Below are 25473 nucleotides of genomic sequence, written 5' to 3' on the forward strand. Positions count from 1 at the left end.
AGATCCTACTTCTCCATTTTAGTGGGTAACAGCAATCTGATACAGATTATACTATGCAGGATATACCGTGAGCCTCACAAAAGGAGAGCTGTCACCCAGAAGGACGTCTTCCTGGTTTCGGTGTGACTTGGCTTTGGATGACTGAATGAACAAGTGGTGCTGCTCAGGATGAACATTGACATAACAAAGATGGAGGCGGAAATTTGGTCAGCCAACAGGAAAGGGCCACAGCCCTCCTGAGACAGCGACTCTCAGGTAACATGCACAGCTGCCCTGACTGAGAGAGCCCCTGGGAAGTAACATGGCACAGATGCCCTGAGTGAGACTGCCTCTGTGAGGTAACGTGGCACAGACGCCCTGACAGAGAGCCCCTGTGAGGTAACTTGGCACAGAAGCCCTGACAGAGAGCCCCTGTGAGGTAACGTGGCACAGCCACCCTGACAGAGAGCCCCTGTGAGGTAACGTGGCACAGCCACCCTGACAGAGAGCCCCTGTGAGGTAACGTGGCACAGACGTCCTGAGCGAGAGAGCCCCTGTGAGGTAATGTGGCACAGCCCCTGTGAGGTAACGTGGCACAGGCGCCCTGAACGAGAGAGCCCCTGTGACATAATGTGGCACAGCCACCCTGAGCGAGAGAGGCCCTGTGAGGTATCATGGCACAGCCACCCTCATTGAGAGGGCTCCTGTGAGGTAATGAGGCACAGCCTTTGTGAGGAAACATGGCACAGCCACTGTGAGGTAATGTGGCACAGGCACCTGAGTGAGAGCCCCCCTGTGAGGTAAAGTGGCACAGACACCCTGAGTGAGAGCCCCTGTGAGGTAATGTGGCACAGTCCCTGTGAGGTAATGTGGCACAGTCCCTGTGAGGTAACGTGGCACAGCCCCTGTGAGGTAATGTGGCACAGTCCCTGTGAGGTAACGTGGCACAGACACCCTGAGCGAGAGAGCCCCCGTGAGGTAACGTGGCACAGCCCCTGTGAGGTAATGTGGCACAGTCCCTGTGAGGTAACGTGGCACAGACACCCTGAGCGAGAGAGCCCCTGTGAGGTAACATGGCACAGGCACCCTGAGTGAGAGCCCCTGTGAGGTAATGTGGCACAGACACCCTGAGCGAGAGAGCCCCCATGAGGTAACGTGGCACAGCCCCTGTGAGGTAATGTGGCACAGACCCTGTGAGGTAATGTGGCAGAGACGCCCCAAGTCAGATCCTGTGAACAAGCTAAGATGGCACAGCCACTGTGTTGTACTAAACAGCGCCTGTACGAGAAGCTGGAGTATTCCCAGGGCCATCAATGCAATGTCACTGATTAGAAGGCAGGGTAGGAAATTAAACGAAGCAGATGAATTAAAGCCAGACTCCACAGGCTGCATCTGTTCCTCCATTCCCTTTGGGTGCAACACTGATATAGCTTTAAAAAGTAAATTTAGTGCTGAGGAAAGCTGCCAAACTGATGGCCCTGGAGACTGAAGCTCTCAATGTTTCCCTAACTTGGGTAAAGCAGAGAGGCACGCAGCGACGGTTCCAGCTTCCTATCAGCATGTCTCAGCCTGGACTGCGTCTTCTGGGACAGGCAGCTAGGTGGGACTGTCCTGCCTGGGCTTGTTACCTCCATAGAGAGGTTAAGTTGGGGATTACTGTAGCTCAGAGCTGGAGGGAGTTGAACACAGCAGCAGGGTTCCTGATCATCCGATCTGAGGTGTCGCAGCAACAGTCGGACCCCAGAGACAAACAAATCCGACACAAACATCCACAGTGCAGAGTGCAGACCAGCAAACACCTACGCCCCATGACGATACCGGCGTGGAATGCGGACTGGAGTATGCACACCCTGCTGCTTCCTTGCCTTTGCCTTGTGCACACCTATAATTTACAGAGAAAAAGGGGAAGATCCATTTAGGAGTCATTTGAATGATAGGCGTCTTCATGATATTAAGACATATAATAATAGCTTGACAAGCTAGTCTGAAGAGCCTGGACTATTTCATAGTGGATACAGAGGTACCATGCCATGCATGAGACCCATCTTGCCACCTAGGTATATAGGGGGAACCTAAACATATCTCTATATACCAATGAGATCCTCCCTTGTTAGCTACCCCTGCATTCACAAACCCTTGATGCCTAAAATAGACAGATTATAAATAGTTGGCTTGGCCAATTCTGTGAGCAGCTTAATGGTATGATCCCAAGATTTAGCAACAGAGCAACTGAAAATAAAATGGTAAGGCAGTAGGGGGAGAATAGTAGCCAGACCAGGGGTAGGCAACCTATGGCACGCGTCCCAAAGGCGGCACGCAAGCTGGTTTTCAGTGGCACTCACCCTGCCTGGGTCCTGGCCACCGGTCCGGGGGGGCTCTGCATTTTAATTTAATTTTAAAGGAAGCTTCTTAAACCTTTTAAAAACCTTATTTACTTTACATACAACAATAGTTTAGTTCTATATTATAGACGTATAGAAAGAGTCCTTCTAAAAGCGTTAAAATGTATGACTGGCACACGAAACCTTAAATCAGAATGAATAAATGAAGACTCGGCACACCACTTCTAACAGGTTGCTGACCCCTGAGCTAGAAGATGCAAGGGGGGGATGAATTAGCACCAGCAGAATTACTCCTACCAGCTTTCCAGCCATCCAACCGCTAGAGGGCAATGTAGTCTCAGTCCCCTAACTTTAAAAATCTCTTAACGAGAAATGGCAAAATAACAAAAATCCAAAGAAAGAAAGAAAGATCTGGTTCCCTAGCCAGCTATTTTTCAAACACAGGTAACTTGTATTGCACCACAGGATGGGGGAGAAAAGTAGGGGTGTATCTCTAAGAAACTTGACTGTTTTTTGTCCCCTTTCCATACTGTACCTTTCAGTGTTTCTGGGGGGTTTCCACCCCTCCAAGCAATACGATCCATCATTTGAAGGATGGCATCTCACTGGTTCCTGCTGCTCTGAAGAAAGACAACAACTGCATTTAGAATAAAAGATTGTCAAGCAGATCCCAGATGTCATTCAAAGCCTATCTCAGAGAAAAACGTTAATACAGGCAGCTCCCTGCACCACCATAGTTAATTCAATCCTTGCAGATATCCCCCTGAGCTACAAAAATGCTCCCTGAGTCTGGCAATGCTGCCAACTGTAGGCGCTAGGTATCTGAGCAGATGCATAGCTAATTCAAGGCAGGTCAGTTTGGCTCCTTCAGAGCAAAAGACTGGGATTTAAAAGGCAGGGGAAGCAAAAATGCGCCTTCTGGATTTCATCATGTGAATTCCAAATTTCAAAACAAGGGTAACATGAAAATGGGAGTCTATTTCTGAGTCAAGGAGGTCTCCACATTATTTGCCTTTGGTGGCTCAGACCACAGGCTACGCTGATGAAGAAATGTTGTGTGTTGCTCTCTTTGAGTTAATTATTCCTGGACACTCTGCTTGGACATTCTGAGCTGTTTATTGAACTGTCTGTCAAGCCTGGCCGTGACGAGGAACTCACCAAGAGCCAGTAATCAGGGCCGAGCTCTCTTCCACCAGCTTCCCTTCTGCCTTTGTTACGTGCCCCATCTCTCGTTGCCTGGGCTCCGCTGCATGGCGTTATCTAAATAAGAAACAGGGTGTTCCCAGCATGGTGCAGACAGTCGGGGCTCCATCAACAGCGCATTTCACCAACATCAGGGTGGTGGAGCCAGCCCGGCCAGCGTGGGGAGAACTCAGAGGTAACCCTCACTTGCAACACACACGCCTCTCTCTACCCAACCTTCTCTCAACTGCCTAAGCCTCCGTGGTGAGACCTCAAAGGGGCATGACCCCACTTCTAGCTTCTCAGACCTGCTCCCCATTGCCACCTCCTGCCCTGCAACTAAATGCCCCAACATTAGATGCTTCTCTCTCATCACAAGAGATGACCCCGGCACCTCCACGCCAAGCTTTTCAGCCATCCTGCAGGTCTCCCTCTGGAAACCACCATAACCCACCTCCCTCCCACTCCTCCTCTTCCTTCCCAGTATGTGCACCTGGACAACCCACCTCCCTCACCTGAGAGGAGGAAAGCAGATTGCCTATGCCAGGGATCAGGCAGATATGGGCAGCATGAATCCTTCTTGGCAAGATGCCCACTGCACCTCACTCTCACCAGCCACCCCGCTGCTGTATGGCTCCTACTCTCTTGATTGTCTGAACTCTCTATTATCTCAATAAAATCCATGGGATCCTCCCCCCACCCCACCCCAGGCTATTTGGATAATTGTGAATACACTGTACATATAAAGTATCAGAGGGGTAGCCGTGTTAGTCTGGATCTGTAAAAAGCAACAGAGAGGCCTGTGGCACCTTTAAGACTAACAGATGTATTGGAGCATAAGCTTTCGTGGGTGAATGCCCATATAATGTACAGATAAAGACCCCCATCCCTTTGGTGGAAGGTAAAGGCGAGCGCCATCCAGGCTATTGACTGGGTAACGTATTTCTGTGGGGCTATTTTTACACATGTGCTATTTATCCAGTAGATGGTACCAGGCCTATTATTCAGGCTACCCCGGGTCTGCACATGTGCTGAAAATCCTAACTGGCTTTGTCTGAGCAGAGAGACCCCCAGAGTGCTATTGAAGGCTTGGGATTGGGGCTTGCTGGGCCAGGGGGTGGTTCATGGCAGTCAGAGAGGAGATAGAACATACACAGCCCTGCTGAGGAGTGACATCTGAGGGTCAAATTCACCCCGTGCAGAAAGCAGCATACGGTCTAGGCACCAGAGAAGTCGTATTCCAGCCCTATTTTGAGGACTTCAGTGGTGCAGGGACCTAGGATTAGGCTTCTGCACAAAAATTTCACCCGCAGGCTGTTACTACAACCTCACGGCTGTCCTGGTAGTAGTGGTGGCATGTGTGTGGGAGGAGGAGCGGGTTATGTGTGTACGTGCGTGCGTGAGCGGTGGAGGAGGGGTGTGTAGGTTGGGTGATGAATCTGTATAACTGTGGATCCACAGTCCCTGCCCTATTACACCCTCAAATCCCCCTGCAGGCTGGCATGCAGAGAGCCCTCCACTGTGGCCCAGAGAGGATACAGCTCTATTGAACTGGCACCCTGGGGCAAATCTTGTGCCGTCCTGCTATGTTCAGGTCCCTCCACCCTCAGGGGCCCAATCTTGCCGCTTATTTGTGCAAAAAAACACCAGATGAATTCTCTGAGCACATGGCCACGGCAGGGTCGGGACCCCCTGGAGTTCAGTTCTGTTGGTTGCATGTGCTGAATTAGGCGGAATCCCCATTTGTGTCTGGGAAAGCTGCATGGGCATATTGAGTGCACGAGATCCAACAGAGTTCTGGACCAAAAGCTGTTGCCATCCGGTGGCTTTTTGGAGATAGATAGATAGATAGATAGATAGATAGATAGATAGATAGATAGATAGATAGAGGGGGTGTATGGGGATAGATAGATAGATAGATAGATAGATGGGGTGTATGGGGATAGATAGATAGATAGATAGATAGATAGATAGATAGATAGATGGTGTGTGTGGGGATAGATAGATAGATAGATAGATAGATAGATAGATAGATAGATAGATAGATTGAGGGGGTGTGTGGGGATAGATAGATAGATAGATAGATAGATAGATAGATAGATAGATAGATAGAGGGGGTGGATGGGGATAGATAGATAGATAGATAGATAGATATTGGTGTATGTATGGGGATAGATAGATAGATAGATAGATAGATAGATAGATAGATAGATAGATAGATAGAACAAAAAACTCTAAAAGCAGATCTGTAGTTTGGTTCAGATATTAATTATTATGGTGGTTGCTGTTGTCATTGTATTACTTTGAGGTTCTCAGGAAAGCAGTATAGAAATTCAAAGCACAGAGAGCACTTCACAGAACAGAGGATTTTGCTTTATTGTGCAGTGAAAGCCTTCATAACTGCCCAGTTATCCCAGTGCAGCCTCCCGGAAGTCAGGAGGGTGTTACTGAGCAGAGAATGTGGCCTGTAGCAGAGCCAGGAAAAGAGAGGGAGGAGAACGATGAAAAGCTTGATCATCTAGATGCTTTATTTTACCAAATTCCACAAGATTCCAGGAAATTCCTCCCTTTACAGAGAGACACCACAAGAACGATACACCACTTGAACCTCACTAAAATCCTATTCTGTGAACAGAGAAGCAGCGCTGTCCAGTAGCTAGGGACACTGACCTGGGAGTCCAGAAACTTGGATTCTCTTCTTGGTTCTGCCACCGATCTACTGTGAGACTTTGGGCAAATCATTTCCCTTTGCTGTGCTTGTGTCCCCCTCCCACCCTTGTCTGTGTAGTTCTTTAGGGGCAAGGACTGTCTCTTGCCATGTGTTTCTTCCCCTCCTAGCACAAGGAAGCCCTGATCTCAGTTGGTGCTACTATAATCCAATTAGTGACCATGCTGGCCCTCCATCCAGGAAGATGAATTTTATTTGCCCAGCTCTGACCCTTCTGTATGTTTTGCAGGGGAGAGAGGTCATGTTGATTGAACTCCAGAATGGCTTGTTCAAACTTTTGAACACTGCGGCCCAAATAAATGCTCCGTATTAGCGGCTGGGCTGAACCCTTTTCTGCCAAGCCTGCAGCCTTCAGTGAATGTTTATGGCTACGTTATAAACCCCAGAAAACAGGAGCAGGCAGTGGAAGTGCTGACTCAGCCATCGCTAAATGCCAATGATCTACAAAAGCATTAAAAGGGGGGAGGATGAAAAATAGAGTCATTTTCACTGTCCCACGAGCCCCTGGTGAAGGACACACTGCACACAGCATCACCATTAATATTTATGGGCACGACACCGACCCACAAACCTTGGCAATCAGAGCAGCTCCACTTTGGGAATTAATATAGCTCTGCTTGGCTGGGGTCTTGGTACAGAGGAGCAGGCAGGGGATGCTGGGATGTGCAGGGAGATCTTAAAAAATTAGGGACTGACCTTTGGAGGGCAGAAACCATGCCAACCAGCTCCTCAAATCCTGTGACCAGAGCTGCTTTCTCTATTACCCTGGCACACCCAGAAACACTAGCCAGACCCCAGCACCGCATTTTCTGCGACCCGATGTTCCACAGTTCCTAAGCAGCATGTTCTCTACTACCTGATGCGCCCAGGCCCCCCTGTATTCTCAGCTTGTTGGTTTGAGTAATACAGTGATCTCTCAAGAACGACGTGCAAACAAGCACCCCAGTAAAACCAGTCCCTGTTCGTCCACAAATCTCGGCCAAGCACTGAGTCATAAAGGCTGCAACCTGCCGGATACTGAATGAGAGCCAAGCCCCACGCCCAGGACAATAATTACTGTTTATCCACAGGTGTGAACATCACCCACAAATACTTAGCTCAGAGTGACCCATGCACCCCTTCTGAAACATACACCCCAAATACCTGGCCATTTACCATTTGTGCCAGGTAGAAGCTTGTTTGTGGAGGGCATTGGCAGCACCCAATAATCCTTCATGCTTGCTAGGAGCTCATGCTTAGGCGCCAGGAGCTACAGAGAGGGGCTAGCAGACGAACAATTCCTGATGCCCCCAGGAATGTGGGTATGTAGCAGGTGGAGTAAATAGATACTGATGACCCCCACACGGTGCTTGCTTAGAAGCTGATCTCCAGGAGCTGGCAAATGTTGATAAAATTCAAGGGAAATCATATTATAACCCCCCCTTTTTAACAAAACTTTTAAAAATTTGAGCCATAACGTGCCTAAAATAAGCACTAAGGCCTAAATTTTTCAGAAGTGGCCAGTGGTTTTGGATGCCCAGTTAAAGACACCACCTTAAAGGGTGAGATCCTGGCTCCATTGAAGCACTGAATGCACTCCATTGACATCTCTGGTGCCAAGATTTCACCCCTGATTTTCCAAAGGTAGATGGTCAGCCCTTTCTGAAAATCAGGCCTTTTTTAAGAGGTCTCAGGCTGGGCACTCCAGTAACTGAGTTATGCAAAATCACTGGACACTTTTGAAAGTTTAGGCTTAAAATTCCAATAAAGAATAAACAGAAACCAAAAAAGTTCCCACCACTAGAGAAGAGGCGAGGCAGAGGAATAAGGGTATTGATCCAGATTAACCTGAGTGGTCTGGGTATGAAGCTGAATCAACGCTTGGGGGCAGGTTGGACAATGCTGAAATCTCATGAGTTTGCCTTGGCTCGGGCAGGAAATGACTGAAATCTTGTGAGACCAGTGGTTCTCTTGAGATTTCAGGGGCCTCTGAAGTAGCAAACTGGCCTGTTCCGGATTGATCTCCAAACAGGTACCAAAACCTTAAGGGCAGGTGTGGCTCTGTGAATTTGAATCTCACCTACTCACACACAATTCAGTGGGGTTTGGATTCAAGGATCTGAGCTGGAGACAATGCGATCCAGCTCCATTTTGTGCAGCACCTTCCCTCTTGTACGCCAAAATGCTTTACAGAATTCAGCAGAGCTGATGGTGATGGGCCAGATTCCAAAAAGATGGTGTAGTGGGGTGGTATAAATTACAACTCCATGTGTCCACCAGACACCCTGAGCGATCCCGGTGGAGGAGAGTTCTCTGCTTTAACTCCCACTAGAACATAAGAGCTGCTCTCGTGAGAGCACTGAAACTACAGCACCCAGCCTAGTTGTGTCTAATCTCATTGTGCTTCCCGGCCAGTCCCACTCACACCTCAGTGCTGGCCCTTCAGGGTCTATGTCCAGCCCCATAACACACTGGAAGGTGTGTGGGGCTGCATCCACCATGCATCCTTGCAAGCTTGGCACCCTGCTGACTTCCCACTGCTGAGCACCTCAGACAGGGACGGTGGCAGCCCAAAACTGGCCCACAGAGACAGCTAGTAAACAGGGAAGGAAGGAGCAAGTTACTACAAGGTAGAATCAAAGAACATAAGAATGGCCCTACTGAGTCAGATCAAGGGTCCATCTAGCCCAGTGTCCTGTCTACCAACAGTGGCCAGCGCCAGGTGCCCCAGAGGGAATGAACAGAACAGGTAATCACCAAGTGATCCGTCCCCTGTCGCTCATTCCCAGCTCCTGGCAAACAGAGGCTAGGGGCACTATCCCTGCCCATCATGGCTAATAGCCATTGATGGACCTATTCTCCATGAATTTATCTACTTCTTTTTTTAACCCTGCTATGGTCTTGGCCTTCACAACATCCTCTGGCAAGGAGTTCCACAGGTTGACTGTGCATTGTGTGAAGAAATACTTCCTTTTATTTGTTTTAAACCTGCTGCCTATTAATTTCATTTGGTGACCCCTCGTTCTTATGCTATGAGAAGTAGTAAACAACACTTCCTTATCTACTCTCTCTACACCAGTCATGATTTTATAGACCTCAATCATATCTCCCCTTAGCCGTCTCTTTTCCAAGCTGAAAAGTCCCAGTCTTATTAATCTCTCCTCAGACGGAAGCCGTTCCATACCCCTAATCATTTTTGTTGCCCTTTTCTGAACTTTTTCCAATTCCAATATATCTTTTTTGAGCTGGGGCAACCACATCTGCACACAGTATTCAAGATGTGGGCGTACCATGGATTTATATAGAGGCAACATGATATTTTCTGTCCTATTATCTATCCCTTTCTTAATGATTCCCAACATTCTGTTCGCATTTTTGTCTGCCGCTGCACATTGAGTGGATGTTTTCCACTCAAGCTGGGAGGAGAGGCAGCATTTCCTTGCTCTGCAAAACTCCCTTAGCCCAGCATATTTTAATAGGATTCAAGAGGGTCTTTCTTTGCTCTCCTCTACTTAGAAGTCAGCTGCATGGTCAGGAATGGCAGAACCAGCTGGGGACAGGGATTGCTTAGATCAAGAAGAATTTTTTTCCTTTCTCCCCCAATCCCCTGCTTTAAGCATAGAGAATGGGATTTTCAAAGAAGCCTAAGGGATTTAGGCACCGATACGCCCATTGAAAGTCAGTGGCAGCTGAGCACCCTTAGGCCCTTTGTAAATCCCAGAGTTCCAACCAAGAATCAGTTGAGCATCCCCTTTCTCCTCCCGTCCCCCAGTTCATCTCCGTGGAAACAGTGACCATCTCCCCCCATACCTCTTGTGGCTGACGAGAAGCAGGACAGAGCCATTCTGGATTTTGGCCTCCTTCACAGTCTCCTCCTCCCTAAGCTGCCTGGCGTTGTAGTAAAAAGTCTTCTTCCAGGAGGTGATGCCCTCTCGTACCAGATGAGCCCGCAGGTCCATCACCTTGTCCGTGGGCTTGACAGTGAGAGGCATCAGCAGGTCCTCATCGGCCAGGTGCACCTTGATGTGGTACCTCTTCCAGCGGGAAAGGCTCCTTCGCAAGGTCTCCATCCTCTCGGGCCTGGCAGGCTGGCCAGCGTGGCACTGAGGGACATCCAGCTGTGTTGGTGAAGGCAGAGACGTGGCTATGAATGAGCTTCCTGCAGTGAACACCCTACACCTCTTGCCAAACCTGTTCCTCCCAACTGCTACGCTGCGTGCTTCACATTCCAAGGAAGAGCTCATTTCAGGGACTGGCTTCCCACAGACACATCCCCTTGCAAAGCCTGCTGGCTGGGGAATATTTGTAGGAGTCATTTCCCACCCCGCAAATGCCAGAACAATTATAATTATATTTGCAAATGCAAAGGCTCCCAAAGCACTCCAAAGTCTGATATTTAGAGACCATGGATGGGTGGGTGCATTAAAGAGCTGGAGAGCTTTAGTAAGCTCCCTTCCACTGGTACTAAAATGCAGCCACCTCTGAGGTGGAACCGAGCAACTGTTTAACAGTCACATTGCACCACACCATGGCAGTTTAAATCAGGAAAAGAAGAACACTCCCTCCAATGGAGATTAGATAGGCAGAGTATGTAATTAGACATGTGGAAATTTGGGCAGGACTTCAAAGCTAATTAATACCTCATCCCATGTAAAAAGTGCAATGGAATCTAAAACAACCACAATAGTCTTTGTTTTACATCTCAGCTGAGACATTGTACCCTGAATAAGTAACATTCACCAGGTGCATAGGCTGTGTGTCACCCTGTGCTCCTAACACCACCATGTGGACTCAACAAGATAAATACCACATGCTAGTTCATCAGCACGACTTCCTGTTCCGGGAGGGTGTTCATCTGCGTAATGATCTCTCTAAGTCCTCTTAGCACGTGAGAAATGACAGCATCACAAGGCTGCAGAAAAAATGCGCGTGAACACTGCAAACAATATAGAGAAGTGGGAAAATTTGCTGCCCAAACTTTTTTTTGGCAGAAAAATGCACATTTGGTGACATCAAAACATGTGGCAGATTCGTGTGCGCTTCACCAGATTGTTCCAAGTTAAAAAAAAAAAGTCCTAAAAAATATCCAAACAAATGGAAACATTTCGATATTTTCAGTTCAAAATGACTTACTGAATTACCGGCAAATTGAAAAATCCATTATTCATACAGCTGTAATCTAAATACCAATGGTAACAAACTGTCCCCTCCTAAATCTAAATATAGCACTGTGACAGAGGAAGTAGTCAGCCATAGGAGTCATTTATAATTGAATGATCATCAGGGCAGTTGGTGGCAGACGTGGAAGAGAATACTTTCGAGCAAAGATCATCTAGATAAGGAAGTCGTGTTTTTTCAAAAAGATCAGGTCACATTCTTATCTTGTACGCAATTTCCTGCAGCCATATTACATGAATTAATTCCCCATGGCCACTCTTTTGTACCTGGAATAGTGTCTTTTGACCAAAGTACTGCAAGCCATTTGTCTTCAAAGACTTTGCTTTATTGGGGGGAGGGATAGCTCAGTGGTTTGAGCATTGGCCTGCTAAACCCAGGGTTGTGAGTTCAATCCTTGAGGGGGCCACTTAGGGATCTGGGGCAAAATCAGTACTTGGTCCTGCTAGTGAAGGCAGGGGGCTGGACTCAATGACCTTTCAAGGTCCCTTCCAGTTCTAGGAGATAGGATATCTCCATTATACACAGCCAAATTCTCAAAGGAGTTCAGCTCTCATTTATACTTCTAAATGAACTGGCCGGATTTTCAGACATGGTGAGCACCCAACAGCTCCCATTGAGAACAATGGAGAATCTGCCCTCCCTCCCCTTTGAGCCCAATGGAAAATCCCAACCCCCATTGAGAACAATGGAGAATCACCCCCACCATTCCCCCTAAAGTTGGAAGTTGGTGGACGCTGAGCGCTTTTGCAAATCTGGCCAATATAATTTAGGGATCATGGTTTGATGGGAGCCAGGATGCCTGGGTCCTATTGAGCTGTACTACTGACTCACTGTGTATGTGTGGGTGAGTCACATCACAGCTCCGTGCCTCAGTTTCCCCTTTTTTTGTAAAATGGGGGTAATGAAAACCTACCTGGGAGGTGAGCGGCTATTATGAGCACCCCAGATAAAACGATAACAGCACTTTTCACTGCAGTGGTGTCTTCCACTGGAGGGTTTCAAAGTGTTTACAAACATCATACGCTTGGCAACAGCCCCAAAGGCAGGTCCTCAAGTAAAGTCAGCATAAGCTCACCATTTTACAAAAAGGGGAAACTGAGGCACAGAGTGGTTCAAGCCAGCTTTTCTAATTTGGGTGCCGAAAGCTAGGCAGCTAACATCTTATCTTGGCACCAGAACTAGGGGTCCAGAAGTCAATAGGAACTGCTGGCAGCTCTGAAAATACAACCCCTGACTTAACAGCCAAAATATGGATCTAGAGGTGAAATTCACCCCCCGTGCAGAGGGCCTGGTGCATCGCCTCTGTAATGGGTGAATTTCACTCTATGGGCCAAATTCATCCTTGGTGTGAAGCCATACACTTGGCTTGAGTCAGAACTGATCTGTTTCCCACTGATGTCAAAGGACAGCCTCTCATCGACACGGATCAGAGCTGAATCCCTCCCCATACACCACCAAGTCTGAACACTGGCCAGCACCACTTGCCCAGAGGGTGCCAGGGGAAGCACAAAGCACTCTCATTTCAAAGGAGCCTGTCTGCTGTCAGCCCCTTCATCTAATTCATTCTTCTAGCCTATGTGGCAGCCTGACAACTGACAAATACCTTTCAGACAGCTCCTGTTTATTTTTAGAGCTGCTCTTTCCAATTGGGCCTTGGATGTGTATCATTAAATAGAGAGGGAAAGATCGCAGCAGAAGGAAAACACTCAGATCTAGTTGCTGAGGTTTATTTAGTTTTGCCTGCAAGAAGTCTGCAAACTTCTTCGGGCTCTTCCACCAGCCCCTGCTATAGGGGGTTTAATTTTGGGGAAAGGGCCAACATCCCAGCCTGTGGAAGCAGAGAGTGTGGCAGAGAAGGTGGGTGATGAAATATTTAAGCTCGGCAGCCCACGCTGGGCCATGTGAATGTCTAATGCCAGTTCCAATTAATTTTGAATTTTTCATTAAGCCATTATTAAAAGCAGAAGGACAGCAGAAATAAGGGGAATTGACTTGGGCAGTATATTAAGTACCTTAGTTTTGCCTGAGGATGTTTTATTATCTGTCTAAGGTAATTATTTCACAAGCTCCTGGTGGTTTGTGGGCTAAACAGAGGTACAGGATAGAGTTCTATGCGCTTCCCTCAAAGTTATTTTAATCTTTCTCCTTTGCTCATCCTGCTTGGGTCATGTGTCTGGCCTGTCATATCTGTCTGGAGGACAAGACAGGGAGGCAGAGTTCTGTGACTGTGTGATAATACATAACCCCAGTGTTATTTACAAATCAAATCAAACCTTATTGACTTAAACTTTTTCCCATATCGAAGGCAAACAGAAGACGCGCAAACATCCAAAGAAACACACATTAGGAAAACAAGAAAAGCAATTTAAAAGCAGGCGGGCTATGAAATACAATATATTTTTTAAATGAAACAAAACATCAATATATTTAAAAGTCAGGCAAGTCTCCTTGCTCCTGAAAGGGACTCATGCTCCTCTGTCATCATTTACAAAATGCCTAAAAAGAAAAATTCCCCTGTGATTTGCAACTTCAATCAGTGTAAAGAGTTTGGCCCAGTTCTTCTATAAGGGAATGGACAAAGTACGCTTGGCAATTAAATGAATTTTGGACCATATCCAAAACACGGGAAAGTCAGCAGCAAAACACCTGAGTATCAGTAAAACAGGACTTTGGGAAGAGCATTTGTCTGGTTAAAAAGCAAATGGCCATATTCTCTGCTTTGTTATGGTGATGTAAATCCAGAGTAACTCCATCAGCTTCAGTGGAATTATGCCAGATTTACACCCATGGAACGTAAGAGCAGCATTTAGCCACACCAAGTCACTTCCCTTGTCATCATTTAGAGTGAAATTCACCCCTATGTGGAGGGCAAGCGCAAGGACCATTAACATCCCACTCAGACCCGTAGGGCTCGCTACAGTTTAAGTGGGTCTTAAAGGGTGGCTAAACCTGGTGCTGGCTCCTCGCACCAGGGTGAAATTCACCCTCAGAGATGATACAAGAACCTAGGAGTCATTGTATTGGTCAGACCAGTTGTCCAGCAAGGCAAGGATCCTCTGCCATCGGTGCCCAGAAAAACAAGAAGCTGCATGATACCCCAGTGATGCAACACTGTCCATAGAAGCGGTAATGGGGGAGGGAGAGGACTCCCTACCTGACCCATGAAGAGATCAGCCCTGAAGCATGAGAGTGAGAGCATATCTATGATGAGATATACAGGAATACCATGTATATAAATATCACACTGGATGACAAGACCTTGGGACAAATGCAACCTCAGGCAGGTTACATGAAAGCAGGGCCTGGCCCCTCTGATAGCAGAATTGGTCCCATTGTACAGAATAATGATTACATGTAACTGAAAGCAAAAATTATGTCTGTATCACATAGATCAGTGGCATAAACACTCATATACAAGTAACAAAATGGCATAGGTAACACTATAGTAAAAGAACTTTATACTTCTAAAGAGCTTTACATATGAACATTTAAATGTGCTTAACAAAGGCAGCCGAGAGAAATTCTGTAGCCTATGTGCGTGGCAGGTCAGGCTGACCTGTCATCGTGGTCTCTTCTGGTCTTGGAATCTGTAAATCTATTAATCCCACTCTTCAAACCCATCTTTCATGGGTCATTGGGAGGATATGATTGCCTGTATTGCCCTCAGCATGCTCATAACACTTGTAGCTCTGCATTAAGCCAATATGTATAATGAAATGTCATGCTTCAGGGCTTCAGCCAGTCACCTGCAGGGGGTCAGGAAAGAATTTTTTAACCCCAAAGCATCAGAGATTGGCCACAGTTGGAAATGGGACATAGGACGGGCTGGACAAGTGTTCCAGAGGTGGTACAAAGAATCCCCTTTCTTAGATGCTTGGCTGGTGGGTCTTGCTCACGTGCTCAGGGTCTAAGTGATCACCAGATTTGCGTTCAGGAGGGAATTTCCCCCCAGGTCAGATTGGCAGGGGCCACGGGCGGGTTTCACCTTCATCTACAGCATGGGGCGTGGACTGCCTGCTGGGATCATTTGGGTATATCCAACCTAATCAATTCTCAGCTATTGCAGGGGCCTCACACCCTGGTGGCACCGTGGTCTCTCCTGATCTTTGCCTATGATACACCACAGTGTAGTCTCCTGAAGACCAAAATATTTCAGTCGAACTAAAGTCATTGGGATCAATATAGGGTATGTGTGAGAAATGTAATGGCCTGTGGTATACAGGTGGTCAGACTAGCTGACCTAATGCTCCCTTCTGTCCCTAAACTCTATGAAATGGGCCATAGGTCCTATCTGGCAAACAGCTAATAGAGATTTTCCTTTAGCTCAATGGGTAGGGACTGTGCTTTTGGGCAGGAAGTTCTGAATTCAGCATAATGGCAAATAGGAAGCCAGGGGATTTAATCACTATAACAGGGTTCAAAAAAGTTCATGGAGGATAGGTCCATCAATGGCTATTACCCAGCATGGGCAGGGATGGTGTCCCTAGCCTCTGTTTGCCAGAAGCTGGGAATGGGCGACGGGGGATGGATCACTTGAAGATTACCTGTTCTGTTCAGTCCCTCTGGGGCACCTGGCATTGGCCACTGTCGGCAGACAGGATACTGGGCTAGATGGACCATTGGTCTTACCCAGTATTGCCATTCTTATGTTTTTATAAGTATGAGCCACATTTTACATAGGGGAAACTGAGGCACGGATCAGTGAAAGTAACTGGCCCGAAGTCACTGGCAGAGTGAGGCATAGGGTCCAAGTAGCCTACTTGCTTCTTTTGCCAGAGTAGTAGATTCAGTTCCATAACATGTACAATGACAGAGTTCATTTATTAATTATCATCACTTTGTACATTTATATTGCCATCTACTTCTTTGATTCCCCGCCATCAGCTCAGCAGTGATGGCATAACAGGGCAGGGAAAGAAGGGGAGCCAGGGGAACAAATAGAATAGCAATAAATAATCCCTAGCCTTTATCCAGTGCTTTTTCCTCAGTAGATCTCAAAGCATTTTACAAAGGAGGTCAGGATCGTTATCCCCATAATAGATGGGCACAATTCTTAGCTTTTCAGTAGCTGTGATCACAATTTGCCACCTGCCAGGCTGTTTTCCAGCTGCCGTTTTCTTATTCTAGTATGACGTAAGAGCCAAGATGTTGCTGCAGAGGGCAATGAGCTCTCTTGTTTTTTGGATAGAGACCCACATCTGGGAAAGTCCAGCAAAATCATACGACTTTTCCAACCGAGCCACTTTGTCAGTCATTGGGGAGGCTTGTCTGATTCCCGGAGCTTTGTAATCTCATGCCTTGCAGTCAATCAAGCCGAACAGTAAGGATTTTCACCAGTGTTTGCTGCATGTGAGTTCATGACTGGGAGCAGGCAGACAGCAGGGGATGAAGATTCCCTTATTTGAGATTCGATTGCCCTTATCTTGCTCTGCATAACTACAAATGTTATTATCGATCCCCAAATTATCCAGCCCTTCTTTAAATCGGGTCCCAGCATTTGACTTGCTGGCTTGCTCCTGCAGTCAATGCCATAGCCAATAGCACTCCACAGGAAGATGCTCTTCCCTTTATTTCATCTAAAATGTAACCTGCCAGCTAGGTCATCAAATGCTGCAATCTCCTGTGCTATGGGACAGCATAAATAATCATTATGTGTATTGTAGTAGCAACCAGAGACCCTCAGGTAGGATAAGAGGCAGATTGTGCCAGGGGTTTTATCCACAAACAAAACAGGAAGGTGCCTGCCCCAAACAGTTTACAAACTCAATGACAGACCTTGCTTTGTACAATGTAATACTCTCCTGGGACAGGGATCTGTTCATTTATTAAATAAGCGGTCCCCCTGTATATTAGGGTTCCATTTACATATATAAAGGACTAATAAATTATTAATATTTTAATAAATGGTTAATCAACTGGATAAATTGTTAGAGCCCAACAGAGTATAATCTATAATACCCGTGCTTAAACCTAGAGCTTAAACCTGTGCTTAAACCTAGAGCTTAAACCTGTGCTTAAACCTAGAGCAAGTCAGGAAAAGTCCCATGAAAAACGTCAAGCTTTCAGAATTTTTCTCCATCCCAAATCAGGGTGACAAGCCACAGTCTTGAAATTTTTCATGAACCAAAAATCCAGACTTTTTTTTATTTTACGTCATGTTTCATTTCAATACATTTGAAACGCTGTGTTCTGACCTAAAATGTTCTTATTTAAAAAACACTAATGTAAAATAATGCACATTTCTAAACAAAACTGTGAGCTGAAAATTGGAACATTTCATTCCAAAAATGTCAAAACGGGACAGTTTCAATTCCCCCCCCCCCTTCAAAACAAAAAGCATTCATCAAAACCAACATGGTCCTGTGCAAAGTTTTGATCTTGGCAAATTGGCATTTTCTGATGAAAAATGTTTTGTTGAAAAATTCCCAACCAACCCTATTTCTAACCAACTAGAACAGGGGTAGGCAACCTATGGCACGCGTGCCAAAGACGGCATGTGAGCTGATTTTCAGTGGCACTCGCACTGCCCGGGTCCTGGCCACCGGTACCGGGGGACTCTGCATTTTAATTTAATTTTAAATGAAGCTTCTTAAACATTTTAAAAACCTTATTTACTTTACATACAACAATAGTTTAGTTCTATATTATAGACTTCTAGAAAGAGACCTTCTAAAAACGTTGAAATGTATGACTGGCACGCGAAACCTTAAATCAGAGTGAGTAAATGAAGACTCGGCACACCGCTTCTAAAAGGTTGCCGACCCCTGAACTAGAACATACACTGCTCATGTATGTAACATGCTTATAACTACCATTAATCACTTCTTAAAACTTTATAAATCATTAATAAATAGAACCTGAATATAAAGTGGAACCAAATAATCTCCTGTGGGAATAGGTGGATTTCCCATTGCTTAGGACATTTCAGACCAGGAAGGGTGAGAATCCTAGGAAATATACCACACAGATCACAATGGTGCATTGGATACGATGTGCTCATTGTAACTTCTATGAGAGAAGCAGATAACTACAGAGGGATAACGGCGAAAAGTCCCTAGTTATATTATCACACTGCCAAGCTAGTATGGATTTGTAGAATGCGTGTGCCCTAGTGCCACATAACCTTACTCTACTTTACTAATCCACAGTGCACCATCCTTGACCAGTGCATATGGAAAGCTCCCCTTTGCCCTACTCCAAACAGGCAAGCAAGCCATCAAGAGCTCTCCATCCCCAGCAAAAAAATATAGCACTCACAAAAAAGGAGGCCTGATGCTGATCTCATTCACCCTGGTGCCAATCAGGACTAATGTTGCTGAAGCTAGTGGAGTTACAACCAAGGTGAACCCCAGCGTGAGATCAGAATCAGGCTCTGAAAGTCCTCACAACTTCCTTGGCCCACTGCCTGGCATCAATATTGCATTGTTGGGAGTTTGGGGAAATTGCATGGTGTGGGATTGAATTTAAAACTAATAGCAGAAAGGCGCACACACACACACACTCAGATCCTGCTTTGAAAGAGCAAACTCTCCTGTTTTCTGTGCACAGAGGACACCTGCAAGTTTACAGAGCAAGAGTTAGAGGTTACTTGGTGGAATTTTCTGGTGTAGGGGGGGAAAAAGAAACAACAACCCACATGTTAAATGAACTAGTCAAGTGCAGACAACGGGAAGGCTGAAAAATGGATCGGGGAAAAGTATTTTTCTGTGGTTATTTGTTGCTGCAGTTCTTTATAACTCCCCGGATCGGAGATTCATGAGCCTGAGACAGAACCTTCACACTCTATGGCTCAGGCAGTGGCAGCTACATGACTCACAGGGCTGCCAAGCCTGGGGGCAGCTGAAAAACAAGCGAAATTGCAAAATGTCTTGCAGAAACACCAGAAATAGAGATCAACGGTTCGTCGCTGGAGAGTCTTGAAGTAACCCCAGGCGGGGAAGAAAGCTGCTCCGTCACCCCAGGGCCGGGAGAGTTTCTAGCATCCTGGGGTAGAAGGTTAAGGCAGCGCATTTCATCCATGGGCAAAACAGATTCAGAGATGCGTTGGTCTTAAAAAGTGAAGTGGGCAGAAATAAAGAATTTGAGGCTCTTCCAGCTATTCCAAGAGCAGCAAAATGGTAATCCTGCAGCACAGGGAGGAAGCGGATTTGTTGATCTGTGCTGCCATCGGGTGGCCAGAAAGGAGCCTAGCAGAAGTTCCACCAGTCCCAGAAACTAAGAGCTGCAGCAGGTTCATGTACCCTAACCAGGGAAAGCTCGCTCCCTACAGTACTTCTCCTGGGGTTTTAAGACCTGATCCAAAGCCCATTGGAGTTAATGGAAATAGTCCTGTTGACAGAGAGGAAGGATTGTTCAGGGATTTGAACATTTGACTGGGAATTGGGAGAGCTGGTTTCAATTCCCTACACCGCCCTCCCCGTCTTTCTGCAAGACCATCCTCGGATATCCTTTAAGACCCTATATACTTTTGAGGACCTGGGCCTTAGAGTCTCTGTGTTTCTGTTCCCTACCAGCGTAGCTCTTCCCTAAGAGTGCGAAGTACTCAGAGGGGAAGTCTCTCCACTGCAGTGCAAGACCCGCAGCTGGCCAGGGTCAGCCAACTCTGGCTCACAAGGTTTGGGCTGTGGGGCTATAAAATTGCAGGGTAGACATTCAGGTTTGGGCTGGAGGCTGGGGTCTGAGACCCCCCCAACGAGAGGGGAAGGTCCCAGAGCCCAGGTTCCAGTTTGAGCCCAAATGTCTACACTGCAAGGCTATATCCCTGCAGCCCAAACCCTCCGAACTTGCATAAGCTGATCCGAGCCTGTGCTGCAGTATACAACTGCGCTTTTATCACAGGGTAGACGTACACACAGAGTATGGGAATAGAGGCCATGTAAGCACCATAGATCGATAGGAACAGAGACAGATGGCTGGTCTAAAGTCCCAGGGAACTTCCCTTGGGAGGTTTTCCCCCATAGACTAGTAGAACTGGCTGTCGAGAGGTTTCCTCTGATATTCAACCTAATTTCATCCCATTCCTCCTTGGCAGATTCCCCTTCTCCCAGCCCAAAGCAATCGAATCCCTTCTTGCTGTACGCACAATAGGCAGGAGTCTGATCGGATCATTTGGAGTCACTGAGAATCTCATTATTTATATTACAAGTAGTGCCCAGTGACCTCAACCAAGATGACATCCCGATTGTGCTAGGGGCTGTACAAACACAGAGGAGGAGATTGCCCTTGCTGCCAAAGATTTCACAGTCTGAAGGTACAAGACAGCAAATAGAAGGGTTGTTACGGATGGTGATGTTGAAGCACAGAGAGGTTAAATGACTTACCCAAGATCAGACAGGCAGTCTGTGGCAGAGCCAGGAATTGAACCCTGACTCCTGAGTCCCAGTCCCTTAACCCCAAACTCATCTTTCCTCTCTGCGTTAAAGCAATGGGCTAAATTCTCTGCACTTTACACCACCTCCTGCTAAAGTAAATCATGCCAGGGACTCCAGCAGTGGAAAGTCCGGGGCTGGGGGAGGGGGAAGACTGCAATAGTAACAGGGCTGCCACAACCTCCTATAGGCAAGGCTGACTACTGGGGGTTGCCTAGCCAGGGTATCATATTCCTTAGAGGCCTCATTTAGCAGGAGCCCAGTGAAGTCCCCAGTGGAAACCCAGTTAAATCTCAAGGGAGGATGGTGGTGGAAACACCACCTGCCCGTGCCATAAAGGTAGGTGTGTCCCTCGTACTCGTGATGTAAGTGGCGTCACTGATGCAGAGGATGGAACCAGCCCAGTGAGGAGAAGGACAGCCTAAGTCCTGAATAAATAAGCTGATGACGGAGTCACTTCTGGCAGGCCTTTCCTCTCTACGTACAGCAATGCCTGCACTATTAGCCAGGGGCATCGGTATGTGTGTGGGAGGGGATTCGCTTTGCTCTGAAGTCTCAGATGTTGGCACTCACAGACCGGTTGCCCGATCAGATCAGAAGATAAGAACGTGGGATTGACCACATCATGCCCTTTGAAACATCAGCACAGAGGCCCAAAGGGGCAGGATCTCAGGGCCCTATTCAGAGGTGCAGAGATATTTCTGCTTGTTCACCAGGCAAATACCATTAGCTCCAGCCCAAGAGTATATATAAGAAATGGTTTGAACCAAGCACAGCAAGAGAGGAGGTCTAGCAGGGAGAAACCTAAGGACAAGCCAAGCCTGGATTTTATGCTTAGAGGATGAAGGTTTTATGCATTTGTTGTTTTTAACTGAACAAGGCGGAAGCCCAGGAATACAAGAGATTGATGTTGGGATGTGAGAGCATGCATGAGAAAGAGAGAGGGTGCTTTGAGATCTTCAGATGAGCAGCACCATATAAAACTAGGTAGGGTTACCATACGTCCGGATTTTCCCGGACATGTCCAGCTTTTTGGTCCTCAAATCCCCGTCCGGGAGGAATTTCCAAAAAGCCGAACATGTCCGGGAAAATAGGGAGGCATGGTAAGGGGACGAGTGGCTGCAGCAAAACTTACAACTCCCGCGATCTGCCGATCTGTCGGGGCACAGAGGTGGCGGGTGGCATCCGAGCATGCAGCCGTCTCCTCCCCGGCCGCCAACTTTCCCAGCTCCCGCCACTCTCCACCGCGCACCGGGGCTGAAGCAACTTCCCCAACACAGCAGCAGCCGGAGCCTGGGGGGCGGGAGGGAGAAGGAGGAATGCGGGGTGCTCAGGGGAGGGGGCGGGGACTTTGGGAAAGGGGTTGGAATGGGGGCAGGGAAGGGGAGGAGCTGGGGTGGGGCCGGGGCCCCCGTGGAGTGTCCTCTTTTTTCAGTGTTGAAATATGGTAACCCTAAAACTAGGTGTTCTTATACGAGGGGAATTACTATCTTTGTCTCCCTCTAATGGCTAGTACAGATAAAATATTTATGATTGCTGCTACCTCCATTAGCAGACAGTGTCTTTTAGCTGGTGCAATAGGGGCTCATTCAGCTCTGAAGGTTTTGGGTTCACATCTGTTTACTCCACTGGGGGCAGTTACACAGACTCATGCTATTTTGGGAGCAGGTTTGAGTGCCCAACTACCAGTGGTCTGATTTTCAAGTGTGTCGAACACCATGGCCTGAATTTCCAACTGGTTCAGCACCTTTGAAAACCAGGCCTTCGCATTGTTCGCATTATGAAACAGTCCTAAGGAGATGGTGAAGACTGGGATGTGTTAGGCCAGGAATAGACAACAAACCAGACCATGAATGAAGGAGTCATGCAATTAAAATTCTCCAATTCCATTGATTGCAAGCCAGAGAGCACATATATTTGTAAACAAAAGCTACATATAGTGAGAGTTCAGGGAACAGCAGGACACACATATCCATCCATCCAAAACCTTAGAAGTATGGAAATAAGTTAAAGGGGAAGCATGGGCAGTGTCTGAGCCCTGCCTTTGGGGAGGCTAGCCTCAAGGCCCTGCCCCTTCAGACTGAGGCCCTGCCCCTACCGCCTCCTTCCCCCCCCCCGCCCCCCCATCCACCAGATCTCCGAGGCCACAGGAGTCCTGGACAAACCATCCCAGGACACTGGCTGGCACCAGCACCGGGTCACCCACGAACCCCAGGGCAGCCACAGCACCAGGTTGCTGGCTGGCCCCAGCTGCCTGCTGGCCTCTGACCGGAGCTGAGCCCCCGCCAGCTTTGGGGGAGAGAGAGGAGCATGGGGCGGGGCAAGGACCTGGCCTATTTTACCCCCCACCCATCGGGGAAAGATTTATGCATTCCTTTCCACCTTCATATTGCTTACCGCAATATGTCTGGGGATGGGTCCTGCTTTGAGCAGGGGGTTGGACTAGATGACCTCCTGAGGTCCCTTCCAACCCTGATAGCCTATGATTCTATAGCTGCATCTGTACCACTTAAGCAGAGAGATTTTAAATTAAACTCCTAAATAAACTACATACATTATACACACACTTACACAACTGTAGCACAGGCCAGCTAAAGAAGTCAATCCTTTAAAGGATGAAATTGGCCCAAGGAGTTTAGAAAGATCTAGATCAGGGATTCTCAAACTGGGGGTCTTGACCCCTCAGGGGGTTGTGAGGTTATTACATGGGGGGGGGGGTCACCAGCTGTCAGCTTCCACCCCTAAATACTGCTTCTCCACCAGCATTTATAATAGTGTTAAACATAAAAAATGTGTTTTTAATTTAGGGGGGGGGGGGGTCACACTCAGAGGCTTGCTATGTGAAAGGGGTCAGCAATGCAAAAGTTTGAGAACCCCTGAACTAGACAGAGCAGTTATTTTACAGTGTAGTTATGTAAAGGAAAAGCACCCACCACTTAGGTTTTCTTGTTTGTGAAAAGTCAGTCTTCAAAACCCCACTTTAAAATGTCATTCAGTACCACCTGGAAACCCACTGCACTTCATTTATAAATGGAGCCACCTAATGGAATAGTGGGAGAAATGTAGCTGTAACATGCAAGTTTAATCATTTTGCCTGTAGATTATATGATTAGCCCTTTCGCTTGACTGGGTGAATTTAGCTCTTTTTTCCCCAGCTACATCAGAAACCACTATGAGATTATAAAGTGCAGTGACACAGCTGGTCTGTTCCCCATATTCTCAAGATCTAACTTGCATTTGACCTGTCTTTATAAATTAGCAATATGCCCCGATCCCGCAACTAACCCTGCACAATCTGATCCTTGCACTCTCAGAGAATCCCATGGACTTCAAGAAGCATTCAGGTGCCCACCTGTGTAGAACAAGTTGTAGGAACAGGGCCTGGCTTTCACAAGATGTACCTTTCTTGCTCTCTGAATAGTCAACCAGTATTCAGACTGCCATTCTCTGGGGAAGAACATAAGAGCAACGTCCGTTTCACTTTCCAATACAGCCCCTCGTTTCTGCTTCCTATGAGCTTGGCCCCCGTACTAAGGTGAACCAGTTCAGATATAAAGACTGGCCACATTCTCTTTTTTTCATTCAAAGAAACTGAAAAGGGGTTTTTTGCTCTCTGCAATTGAGTGTTAGGAGACACTGATTGACCACTCTCATAACTCCTGCTAACTCAGTCATCCCTGCAGGAGTGACTCAGTCCTACCAAGATTGAAGGCTAGTATGGCCTCTGATCATCTATTCTGACCTGCTATATAACACATGCGTGTTAGAGCTAAAGGCTTATGAAATTAGAATGTGAACTGTCATCCTCGCTTTTGTTTTTACTTGTAAGCACTTGGGGCTTTTGTCCTCCCGCAGACACATAACAAGTTCCCGGAAGAATACATCAGCCTCTGACTTTCAGTGATGACATGCTGTTTACGGGCGTTTCGGCCATTAGCATCACCTCGTCAGATCTCACTGCTGAGCAGAAGTAGGCCTGCTCAATATTGGACTTGGAGACCTCCAATAAAACCCAGAGGCAGATGCTGGCAATTCAATCCATGAAAGTCTCCAGGGCTCAGTGCCTCTTACAGATGTGTGCCACTCCCAAGGACTACAATGGGGGCTGTGCATGCGTGCAGTCAATGCAGCAGTCAGCAAGGGAACAAACGCCTTTGGGTAGAGAGCACTGTGCACCATCTTCCAGATGAAATGAAACAGGTGCCCTGGCCTGCTTGTGGTTAAAGGCGTTACAAAAATACCCTAAGAGCAGGAGTTATTTTTTTTCTTCACCTAAAGAAGCTATCGTGTACTGTACCAATACATAGCTCTCTCAGGTATACACAACGCACACAATTTCCTTGTGCTTTCAGAGGAATGGTTACTTTGCAGGAGATTTAAGTAAATGACTTAACAGGGTTCAAAAAAGAACTAGATACATTCATGGAGGATAGGTCCATCAATGGTTATTAGCCAGGGTGGGAAGGGATGGTGTCCCTAGCCTCTGTTTGCCAGAAGCTGGGAATGAGCAACAAGGGATGGATCACTTGGTGATCACCTGTTCTGTTCATTCCCTCTGGGGCACCAGGCATTGGCCACTGTCAGAAGACAGGTCCATCCAGCCCAGTATCCTTTGGTCTGACCCAGTATGGCCGCTCTTATGTTCTTAAATTCACATTTTTTTTATACTTCTCTTGTGATACAGAATGGCCAAAGACCATGAAAACAAAGAAGAGCG

General features: G+C 47.1%; 1 protein-coding gene across 1 annotated transcript; it reads right to left on the reverse strand.

The window, feature by feature from the left end:
• Positions 1-1593: 1593 nt before the first annotated feature.
• Positions 1594-10280, reverse strand: TINCR (TINCR ubiquitin domain containing). The gene is made up of 4 exons (XM_054013307.1): positions 10021-10280; positions 3480-3581; positions 2857-2936; positions 1594-1861 (listed from the first exon to the last, which is right to left on the reverse strand). Exons 1-2 carry the CDS (start codon positions 10278-10280, stop codon positions 3578-3580), a joined length of 264 nt encoding a protein of 87 aa, XP_053869282.1. The 3' UTR covers positions 1594-1861; positions 2857-2936; positions 3480-3577.
• Between the last annotated feature and the right edge of the window lie 15193 nt (positions 10281-25473).

This window comes from Malaclemys terrapin, chromosome 24, assembly GCF_027887155.1.
Source record: "Malaclemys terrapin pileata isolate rMalTer1 chromosome 24, rMalTer1.hap1, whole genome shotgun sequence".
NCBI lineage: Eukaryota > Metazoa > Chordata > Testudines > Emydidae > Malaclemys > Malaclemys terrapin.